The sequence below is a fragment of the Chlamydotis macqueenii genome, chromosome 4, assembly GCF_036417535.1.
Source record: "Chlamydotis macqueenii isolate bChlMac1 chromosome 4, bChlMac1.mat, whole genome shotgun sequence".
NCBI lineage: Eukaryota > Metazoa > Chordata > Aves > Otidiformes > Otididae > Chlamydotis > Chlamydotis macqueenii.
The window spans coordinates 84399254-84410271 of record NC_141559.1 but is presented as its reverse complement, the minus strand read 5'-3'; the positions used below and the strand labels follow the sequence as shown (position 1 = coordinate 84410271).

General features: G+C 73.7%; 2 protein-coding genes across 2 annotated transcripts; one reads left to right on the top strand and one right to left on the bottom strand.

The window, feature by feature from the left end:
* Nucleotides 1-1844: 1844 nt before the first annotated feature.
* LOC147601090 (interleukin-12 subunit beta-like) lies at nucleotides 1845-4613 on the top strand. The gene is made up of 6 exons (XM_086747701.1): nucleotides 1845-1914; nucleotides 2969-3190; nucleotides 3472-3580; nucleotides 3657-3838; nucleotides 3949-4097; nucleotides 4467-4613. Exons 1-6 carry the CDS (start codon nucleotides 1845-1847, stop codon nucleotides 4611-4613), a joined length of 879 nt encoding a protein of 292 aa, XP_086603827.1.
* Nucleotides 4614-7514: 2901 nt separating this feature from the next.
* On the bottom strand, nucleotides 7515-10925 carry TLX2 (T cell leukemia homeobox 2). Its single transcript, XM_086747392.1, has 3 exons — nucleotides 10541-10925; nucleotides 8109-8346; nucleotides 7515-7731 (listed from the first exon to the last, which is right to left on the bottom strand). The coding sequence occupies exons 1-3, from the start codon at nucleotides 10923-10925 to the stop codon at nucleotides 7515-7517; spliced, it is 840 nt and encodes a 279-aa protein (XP_086603518.1).
* Nucleotides 10926-11018: the final 93 nt, after the last annotated feature.

Here is an 11018-nt window from a genome sequence, read left to right as displayed (position 1 = left end):
GGTATCCTGCCGCGGCCCCCGTCAGCCGAGGTGCCGGGGGCAGCCCTGGCCTTTGGGCCGGGTCTTCCCCTCTGCGGTCGCGCGCTCTTCTGCAGAAGCGGAGGGGAAGCTGCGGCCGGCGGGGAGGCAGGCAGCAGCCTGGACGTGCAGCGAGCGCCTGCTCACCCCAGGATGAGACAGGGCATGGGGGCTCCCTGGGGCGCAGTGCCCCCCTCCCTCCCCCTTCCTGCCCCGGGGTCCTCTCCAGCTTTCCAGCAAATCCCACTTCTCTAGGGGCTCCATGGCCAAGCGCTGGGCTTCTGCCAGGGGCTGGGGGTCGCGGTGTGGGCGCTGTGCTCCAGCCCCTGCCCCGGGACAGACCCCTTGGCACAGGCACGGGGTGGCAGCTGACCCCCCCATCTCGATCCTTCCATCCCTCCTTCCCGCAGCCCACATGTGGGGGCTCTGCCCTTCCTGGGAAGGGGCCCGGAGGCTCCACCACCCCGTCCTGCCGCAGCGCCTCGAAGGTCGGGCTGAAAGGTGAGGACTGGGCCTCCCCGCAGCCGCCTTGGAGCCCCAACTTCCCCTTCACTTTCTAGGAAACCCAGAAAGTACATGAGTGGGAGCAGCGGGGCACGGCTTGTGGCCCCACACCCTCCTCGGCCTGGGGCCACCTGCCCCAGGGATGGGGGGCTGCCCCGTCCCCTCTCCCGGGGCTGCAGGCGGTGGGCCCGTGGCCGGTGCCGGTGCAGGCGCAGGGGCTGCGCTGTGCTGGGCTGAGTGGAGGCAGCTGTGCAGCGGAGCAGGACTGGTGCTCACAGGGATGGCGGAGAGGAGGAGGCTGATGGCCGTGGCTGCCTCGGCCCCCAGCGTCCCCATCCCAGGACAGCGTCCCATGGGAGACACGGCCGGGGCAGCTGCGTGGCCCTGGGAAGGGGCGAGACAGGAGTGCCGCCCGCGCCTGGCTGAGCGCAGCACCCCGAGCCCTGTGGGAACCCGCTCCCCTCCTCAGGGACCCGTCGCAGCCCAACCAGCCGGGGCCAAGCACCGCGCCTGGCCCCTCCAGGCCCCCGGGACAGGTGCTGCTGGACCGCTGTGGCCCCTTCCCCAGCCGTGGCAGGGGGCTGCAGATGCTCGGTGGGGCACACGGCGATGGGCAAACCCCACAGCCGGTCGTGGGGCTCAGGACCGCTCTGCGGGAGCTGGGAGCACCGGGGGCTGTGGCACCATCCGGAGCACCCAGTGCTGCCCCTTCGCCCAGCGGTTCCTGGGCGGGGGCCCGTCCTCACCACCCCGGCAACGCCCGCGCTCGGGGCAGGGCAGTGGCCCCCGGTGCCCCCCGGCCCGGGAAGCACCCACGGTGAGTCCCAGCACGGCGGGGCCGGGTGGGTCGGGGGCTGAGCGCGGGGCCCATCTTGCAGCTCCACCCAGGGCAGCTTTCTCTTCTGAGAACTGTGATGCTTCTGTGGTTTGGCTTCACCTTGGGGCAGCCCCACGGGGTCCCGGCTCAATAAATACCCCGGTGCCCGCCAGCCCCCAGCCCACGCTGAGCCCACCAGAGAGCACAACCAAGGCTGCAAGGTAGGCACAGAGCGGGGGCTGCCGGGGGGCTTATGCTGCACCCCAGGAGAGTTTGGGCACGGGGAGCCCCGGGGATGGCTCTGCGGACCCATGCCTCGGGGGGTCCTGGCGGGGTGCGGTGGGAAGGGTTGGGGTGCCATATCCGCCACTGTCCTGCTCCCCCTCTGGCCTGACCCTGCTGCCGTCCCAGGGCCAGGGGCTCTGCCGTCACAGGTGCTGCTGGCTGCAGCCCGGCCCCCTCCCCAGCACTACCCCATTCCCCACCGCTGCCCTTCCCCTCCCAGATGCTGGTACTGGTGGGGATGGTGCTGTTCCTCGCTGCTGCGGATGCCCTGACTTCCTTCCCCCCAAAGTGTGAGTCCCGCCCTGCCTGGGTACCGGGGGACCTCGGAGGGGGGACACCCACGCAGGGGGGCTGCAGGACCTACAGCAGCTGGAGGGAGTGGGGAGCACCCACATCCCTCTGATGCGGGGCGACGGGAGCCCGGGGTGGGGCGGCTCCTCCGGGGGGCGGGCTGGAGGATGTACACGAGAGTGATGTGAGGTGGGGGAAGACGTGGGGTGAGCTCGGGGAGATGGGATGGTGTGCAGGAGCAGGGGAGATGGGATGGGGTGCGGGAGCAGGGGAGATGGGATGGGGTGCGGGAGCAGGGGGAGATGGAGCTGGGGTGTGGGAGCAGGGGGAGATGGGATGGGGTGCGGGAGCAGGGGGAGATGGAGCTGGGGTGTGGGAGCAGGGGGAGGTGGAGCTGGGGTGCAGGAGCAGGGGAGATGGAGCTGGGGTGCGGGAGCAGGGGGAGATAGGATGGGGTGCGGGAGCAGGGGAGATGGGATGGGGTGCGGGAGCAGGGGAGATGGGATGGGGTGCGGGAGCAGGGGGAGATGGAGATGGGGTGCAGGAGCAGGGGGAGATGGGATGGGGTGCGGGAGCAGGGGGAGATGGAGATGGGGTGCGGGAGCAGGGGGAGATGGAGATGGGGTGCAGGAGCAGGGGAGATGGAGATGGGGTGCGGGAGCAGGGGGAGGTGGAGCTGGGGTGCGGGAGCAGGGGGAGATAGGATGGGGTGCGGGAGCAGGGGGAGGTGGAGCTGGGGTGCGGGAGCAGGGGGAGGTGGAGATGGGGTGCGGGAGCAGGGGGAGATAGGATGGGGTGCGGGAGCAGGGGGAGATGGAGCTGGGGTGCGGGAGCAGGGGGAGATGGAGCTGGGGTGTGGGAGCAGGGGGAGATGGAGATGGGGTGCGGGAGCAGGGGAGATGGAGATGGGGTGTGGGAGCAGGCTCGGGACCACGGGGAAGGGTGGGTGTGGCCGGTTGGGACGAGAGGGCACCCAGCCCCAGCGCGGCGTGGGGGACGGGCTGCCCATGCCATAGCCCGTCTCTGACCCCGGCCTCTGCCTCTCATCTCCAGTTCAGGTGGGGGAAATGGACGGGGACGTGGTGGTGAAGTGCGACACCTCGGAGCAGGAGGTGACCTGGATGCTGAACGGGGAGCCCGAGCCCATGGCCCAGCTCGCGGCCGAGGGACAGACTCTCACCATCTTCGGCTTGGACCTGCCAGCCGTGGGCAACTACAGCTGCTGGGCCGGCGCCGTCCTGCTGGACACCACCTATGTGGTGGTCAGCGGCACCCGTGCGTGGGGCTGAGCAGGGGAGCCCGGGCTGAGAGCCGGGACGCGGATGCGGGGTGATGGGGGGGATGCAGGGGGTTGGGGGCAGGCTGGGGACCTGCAAATGCTGGGGACCAGGAGATGCTGGTACATCTGCAGGCATCTGTGCCCAGCCTATGGGGCTGTGCGGGTGCAGCGGGCAGGGCTGTGCGGGGCCAGGGGAGCCTCGCCTGGGCCGTACGGGGAGGGGGCAGCGCTCCCAGCCCCACGCAGCCCCCGAGCCATCGCCCCTCGGCCCCACCAGGCCAGGAGGGGATGAATGTCTCCTGCCAGGCTGAGTCCTACCGCGGCTCCTTCCACTGTTCCTGGGCCGGCCCCGACTCTGCCGTCTTCCGCGCCCGCCTCACGCACAGGTGGGTGCCCCAGGGACCCCCTCACCCAGCCCCGGCCCCCCGGCTGCCCAGCCCTCACACCTGCCTCCCCCCGCAGTGACGGCTCCTTGGGCGAGTGGGTGCCAGCGGCCGGCTGCTGTGGCCAGTTCAGCGCCAGCCTGGCCGACCCCTCCTTCTGCCCCTTCGCCGAGGAGCTGCGCCCGCTGCAGCTGCAGCTGGAGGGGCTCTCCAACACCTCCTACTTCAACTTCTCCGTCCAATTCTTCCTCCGCGACATCGGTGAGCTCAGACCTGCAGCAGCGGGGTCAGGGGTGTCCTCAGGGCGCTGGGGCCCTGTCAGAGCGCTCGGCCGCAGGGCTGCCCCGCGCTGAGCCCCGCTTTGCCCACAGTGCAGCCCAACCCGCCGCAGGAGCTGACCGTGCGGCGCCGGGGGGAGCATCTCCAGCTGGCCTGGGCCCCCCCGGCTTCCTGGCCGCTCCCCAAGTCCTACTTCGCCCTGCTCTACCGGCTGCAGTATGAGCTCCCCAACGGCACCCAGGTAACGGCATGATGCCAGTGCCCACCCCCCCCCGCCCCAGCCCAGGCTCTGCCCCCCGCCCAGGGCTGCCACTGGGAGCAGGGACTTGCTGGGGGCTCAGCGATGGCCCCCTCCCCACTGCACTACTTCTCTCCTCGGGGCGGTGAATTGTCACCCCTGGCTGTCACCGCTGCCTCCCCCCGCCAGCGCTGCCCACACAAGGCAGCATCACGGCCTGGGCCAGGGAGATGGTGTCGTCTTCCACTCCTGAGCCCCCAGTGCCAAGCACTGCTCCAGCCCTGTCCCACCTTCCCGCAGCAGCCCCTGTGCCGGCTGCCCCCTGCCCTGGTGCGGGGAGCTCCCCAAGGCCGCAGCTGCCCCGCTTTGCAGGTTGAGGAGTACGTGGAGGGCGCGGAGGCAACGCAGCTGCAGGAGGGCGTGCGGCGGGTGCGTATCTGCTGCCGAGACCCCTACACCAACCCCCCCTGGAGCCCCTGGAGCGCCTGGCAGGACGTCGATGCAGCCCAGCAGCACTGACCCCATGTATGGACACCCCCTGCCCCTTGCACCTGGCCCCCACCCCGCAGCACCTCCCTGTGCGTGGAGACGCCGAGGGCTGGGGGCACCCAACACCGTCCCGCTCTCCTGAACGGCTTGGAAGGGACAATGTCCCGCTATTAAAGAGCTGAGCTTGGCTTTACGGGGACAAGCCTCAGTTACTCCTTGTGTGGGGCAGGGGGACTGGGCCCCCAAGCTCTGTGGGCTCCAGCTGGGCACGGCACAGGCTGGGCTGGGCTCCCGCCTGCTCAAGGGCCCCCTGCCCCACGGCGGGGTCACAGGCTCGTGCAAGCCCCTGCTGCCCCACAACTCCCTGAGGGGCCACCTCCCAGCCCAGGGGGAGATGTGCTGCCCTGCACCAAGGGGGCCGGCCCGGGGGGCAGCCCCACATCCCGGGGTGCAGCATCCCTGCCTGACCCCAGAGGCACCGGTCGCTGGGCAGGACACGGCTACGGTGGGAGAGTCAGGGACCGCCTGCCAGCATGGGGGGCTCAGCTCCCACTGGGGCACACACCCCTCCACCACCTCATGATGTGCCCCACTCGCCATCTCCGTGCGGTGCCCAGCCCGGGGGCCGCGGCCAGACCAAGACCACGTAGCCGGGCAGCCCCCGCGGGACACAGCCCCCGCACCCAGGCTCCCACGGAGCCGCCCCGCAGCCCGGCTCTGCTGCAGACCCCCAGAGCGCGGCGGGGAGCCCCCGGCGCAGGGCGGGGGACGCTGCCCCACCACCACAGACGGGCCGGCTCCGGGTGACGCCGCGGGGCTTTATTGGGGTGCTCCCGCGCTGGCCGGGCCCCCACCCCGCTGCTGTCCGGAGAGGCTGGTGAGAGTGCGCGGCCCGGGGGGCGCTGCCCTCTGGGGGGGCCGGGGCCTCCCGGGGCGGCGGGCTGGGGAGCCGGGGGGCCCGCGGCACAGGGGGGCTCCAGGAGTCCAGGGGGTGCTGGGGTCCCGTGGCCTGGGTGTCCGGGGGCGGAGGTGGCGGGGAGTGGGGCTCGTCGGGGGTCTAGGGACGCGGGGGTCCCGTCATGGAGGGGCCGGGCGGCCCAGGCGCAGCTCCTCGCCCTCCAGCGTCTCCCTGCGAGAGACAGGCCCGAGCTGAGCCCCCGCCGCGCCCCCCCCAGCCCCCGCACCGGTCCGCCCGCACCCGCGCCGGGCACTCCCGCAGGCACCGGCCCCGCCCCGCCGAGCTCCCGCCCGCTCCCGCGCTGGGCCCTCACAGCGCCCACGACCCCCGGCCCCCGCCCGCCCCGCAGCGCGGCCGGACCCCCCAGCGCCATCCCCACTCGTGTCCATAACCCCAGCCGGAGCCCCCTGCCCAATTCCATCCGGATCCCCCGACTCCTGCCCCATAACCCCAACCAGACCCCCCTCCTCCGCCCCATCCTGGCCCCCATACCCCGCCCCACCTTGTATCCCCCCTCCTCAATTCCATCCAGATCCCCGGACCCCTGCCCCTCCCAGCCCCATCCTGGCCCCCATCCTCCACCACTCCCCGGACCCCCTGTCCCCTCTCCCCCGATCCCCAGCCCCTCGGCCCTCCAGACCCCGCACCGCTCCCTCCCCCCGCAAACGTCTTCCCCCCCTTCCCCACACCCCGCTGCTTGCCCCCTCCCGACCCGCCTGGGACCCCCCCCAGCCCCGCACCTGGTACTTGGCGAGCTCCCCGCTCCGCCGGTCCCGCAGCCCCTCCAGCCGCCGGTGCAAGGCGCCCACGGCCCCGCACAACGCAACGCCTCCCCCCGCCCCCGCCCCGGGACCGGCGCTCGGCCGCGCTCATCACTCCGGTTTTGCGGCTCCCCCTTCGCCCCGCTCCGGTAAAACGGGGCCGCGTGACAGAACCGCAGCCGGAGCTGCCCACGTTGGGGGTCCCGGTGACCGCGCCGAGGGGATCGGAGCGGGGGAGGGGGGTCCCCGGCCGAGGTTGGGCGTCCGCGGGGAGGGAGGGGTGAGACATTTGCCGGAGGAGGGGGGGGTTTAGCCCCCAGCAGACCCCTCTGCCTCCCCACGAGTGCACTGGGGGTCACAGGATCAGTGAGGGCAGCACGGGGGAAGGTGAAGGGGGTCCTGGAGACTTGAGGGGGGGGCAGGTGAGTGCAATCCTTCGGCACACAGGGGTACCCCGAGTCCATCGCAGGGGGGGCTGCGGGGGCACGTCTGGGCCCGGGGCCGCAGGGAGACGGCAAACGGGTGGGTGCAGGGCTGTGGGGCAGGCGAGCCCAGTCCGTCAGTCTGTCCCGACACTCGGGGGGCTGGGGGCCGCAGGTTCCTCGTTCAGCCCGGGGGGGGCCGCAGCTGGAAGCCGGAGCTGGTGAACTCCGACCGGGATAAGGCAAGAGCGCGCAGGTGGTGCAGAGCCTGCGGCGATCGCCAGAGAGGGCGAGGGGGGGTCCCAGCTCCAGGAACAGGGGGCTGCACCCTGCTTGGCCCAGCCCTGGTGGGACGGGGGCGGCGGTGGCCCCGGGGGGAGTGGGGCCTGGCCTGGCCAGGAGAGTTGCTGATGGGTGGGCCAGGTCCTGAGTGGGGACCACCCGAGGAGCTGCCCACAGAGTGGGGGCCGGGCGGGGGCTGGGCTGGCAGATGCCCGCAGGGTGCGGGGGCCCAGCTCTGGGCTCCTTGGAGGGTCCGGGCAGGGGGCTGCCCACAGCGAGGGTCCACACAGGGGTCCGCAGAGCTTTCAGTCCAACGGCAGGGGCATGTCCATCCACCCTCCCAGGGCTGTGGGGTGGCCAAGGGGGGGCCCGAGGCGGGGAGGGGGCTGCTGGCGTGGGGGGCTCCCGGGAAGCAGCGGCCCCCTCCCCGCCGCGGGCTGGGCTTAGAGCCCACCGGGGTCCCACTGCCCAGCGCTGCCTCTGGGCACGTCCGCGGCCACCGGGGCCCTCACACCACGGAGGCCACCCCCGAGACGGACGTCACCTTGTTGTCCTCAGCCCAGGGCTGCAGGTTCTGCAGGGCGTAGAGCGAGGAGTTGTGCATGCAGAGCGGGTCCTGCGGCAGCGGCTGGCTCAGGCTCTTCTGGAAGGCCTCTTGCTGCAGGTGCAGCATCAGGCGGTTGGCCTGCTGGCGCTCCGCCTCGCGCTCCTCCGCCGTCTGCCTCCTGCCAGCACACACGGCCCGTCCAGCACCGCCCCGCCGCCCGCGCCCACTGCCAGCACCACAGCCCTGCCCCGCAGCCTCTGTCCTGCAGCCCCATCCCACAACCTCTGTCCCGCTCTTGGCACCACTGTGTGCTGGTGGTACCGCCATGCACCCGTGCCGAACTGCCTCGCAGCCCCTGCCCCGCAGCCTCATCCCGCTCTTGGCACCGCTGTGCCTCTCCCAGCTGGGCACGGGGGACGCAGCGGGGACAGGGACCCCGTCTTGCCCCAGCCCAGCCTTCCCAGGAGCAACAGCCATGGGGCACGGGGGAGCAGGAGGGAGGCGGGGTGGGAGCTGCAGGGTCTGCGACAGCCGCCCCGGGGCCGGCCCGGTTACCTCCACTTGGTGCGGCGGTTCTGGAACCAGGTCTTGACCTGGGCGTCCGTCATCTTGAGGGCCTTGGCCAGGGTGGCGCGCTCAGCCGAGGCCAGGTACTTCTGGCGGTGGAAGCGCTTCTCCAGCTCGCAGATCTGCACCCGGCTGAAGGAGGTGCGCGGCTTCTTGCGCTTGGGCGGCGTGCGGTTCTGGTAGGGGTGCCCGATCCGCCGGGTCGCCGCAAAGGGCGACAGCGCGGCTGCGGGCAGAGCAGGGGTGAGGGGCGGCTCGGGGGGGCCGTGGCCGCTGCCGCACGGGCGGGCGCCGGCAGAGCCCCTGCTGATGGCGGCGTGGGAGCGGTCGCAGCGCAGGAACGCGGGGCGGACGCTCGCAGCCGTGAGGACGGGGAGCTCCAAGGCGGCCTTCGGGACGAGGAGACCCCTCAGTCCCCCAGCCACTCCCCCAGCCCAGGGACACGTGGGGCAGCCCAAGAGGTGGCAGGAGGCCCCGTCCCCACCCCACGGCCACTGCCCGAGCGCTCCCCCAGCGCGGTCCCCGGGCCGGTGCGGGGCCGGCAAGGCTCCCGGCAGCGCACGCCCACCCCTGCGCTGCAGGCCGAGCACTGCCGCAGCCTCTGAGCAGCCTCCACAGCGCTGCCGGGGCGTCCCAGCGCGCCCGGGGAGGGAACCAGACCCCAGACACTGTCAGGAGGTGGCCAGGGTCTCCCTCCGCGTGCCGGCAGTGTCACAGCCGGCCACCGCCGGTGGCCAGGGGCTGGGGAAGTGGCTGTCCCTGCACGGCCAGAGCACGAGCTGGGGATGGTGAGGCCGGTGTGCCGCGTCCCAGCTGCGGATGCGGCCGGAGCCACCGGGAGCATCAGGGCAGCGAAGGGCGAGGAGGAAGGAGAGAGCTCGGCCTGAGTGCAGCACCCAGCTCCCGCTCCCCTTCCGCTCCGCTGGCAGCCCGCGCCCAAGCCATGGCCGCGCAGCACTATGGCCCTCGCCATCACCGGCGCCGTGCGGCAGCGCTGCACATGGCCGGGCCCACAGGGTCCCCACGCGGCCCCAGCACCCCACACCTGAGGGGCGTGGGGCAGACCCCGCAGCAGCCCCAGGGACAGCCTGGCGCCCGGCACCTGGGCGGGCGGCGCGGGCGGGAGGCCAGCCTGCCCGCCGGCGGGGGTGGACGCGGTTGACGCAGGTGGAGCTGCACAGTCGGGGGGATGGAGGCCCCCTCCCCGCGCAGGGCGGCCCCTCGCCGGGAACAGATGCCGACAGCCCGCAGACCACCCCAAGGCCGGTGGTGCTGAGTGATGGCTGTGGCTGGGAGACCCCGTGCCGGGGAGGGGCCGCCCCGTCCACCCATCGCTGGCGCCAGGCAGGAGACGAGGACGTCACCCGCCACCCCTGCGCGGGGATGGTGCTTCGTCACCGCTGCGATGGCGGGGTGGGCCGGGAGGCGAACACGGTTCTGCCGGCGCCTGGGCTGGGCCCTCGCGGCCCCCGGCCTCCCGCCCCACATGGCCCCAGCACCCCCACAGCCAGCGCTCAGCCCCCAGCCCCACGCAGCCCCCAGCCTCGACCCCGCATGCAGCTGCGCGTTGGGGACGTGGCAGCACCGCCATCTTGGGAAAGAGCCGAGCGGAGCCAAGCCAGGCCAGAGCTCCCGGGCGCGCCCGCAGGCGCCTGAGTCGCAGCCCCCGCACCCAGCACCCCAACCGCAGCACCCCGCACCTTCTCTGGGGTGCAGCAACTGGCACCCTTGCCCCAGCACTGGGCACTCCAGCCCCCGCCACAGGCACTCAGCCCCCGGCAGCCCCAGGACCCCGCACCGCCTCCCCGACATCTGCATCGCCACCCGTCCTCCCCGGCCCCGGCCCGCACCAGCCCCGGCCTCTCGCACAGCACCAGCACCCCACACCCATCCACGCACACGTGAGTCCCTGCGCCCCACAGCCGGGCGCCACGGGCACCCCCACCGCCTGCCCCCACCCCCACAGGCACATGGGACAGGGGCACCAGCTCCCCGTGCCCGGCCCCACACGCGACGGGTTTCGCCCCGCAGCCCCTCGGCGGGTCCCGCACCCCACTCGGCGCCGCCGCTATCCGCACCCCACAGCTCCCGCAGCTTCCCCGTCATGGGCGGGACGGGGCCGGCGCCCGGCACCCCCGGGCCCAGGGAAAGGACCGGACGCGGAGCGGAGCCGGAGGCGGGAGCGCGGCGGGACCCCAGCCCGGAGCTGCCGGGAGCCGGAGCGGGGCCGCGGTGGCCGTGCCAGTCCCGAGCCGCTCTCCGCGGGCCCCGACGGCGGCCAGAGCGCGGCCGGAGGCGCGGCGCTGCCCGGCAGAGCCGCCGGCAGAGCCCTCGGTAGCCGCCGTTACCCGCCGGTAGCCGTCGGTAGCCGTCCGTAGCCACCGGTAGAGCCGTCGGCGGCCGCCGGCCGCCGCGCTCACCTGAGAGCCGGTCCTTGGCGATGCGGCGCGTGGTCTCCATCCAGGGGAAGGTGAGTCCCGGGAGCCCGGGCACGGGCGGCGGTGCGGCGGGGGGCGCGGGGGGCGCGGGCCGGTGCGCCGGGACGCGGATGACCCCGGCGGGCGGCGCGGCGGGCGCGGGGGTCACGTTGACGCTCACGTTCATGCTCATGTTGAGGTTGTAGGAGCCCAGCGGGCAGGCGGGGCCGTAGCCGCCGTACAGCCCGTAGTCGGGCTCCCGCGCCGGCCCCGCGCCGCCGCCCGCGGGCTCGGGGCCGCCGAGGATCTGGTCGATGCCGAAGCTGATGGGCTCGTGGGGCGGGGGGCCCTGGCCGCCGCCCCCCCGCGCCAGCGCCGCCGCCTCCATGGCCCCCGGCCGCGCTCAGAGCCGGTGGGGAGCGGGCATGGCCGGGGGGCGGCGGGGGGCGGCGGCGGCGGGCAGCGGGCGGGAGCTGCGGGC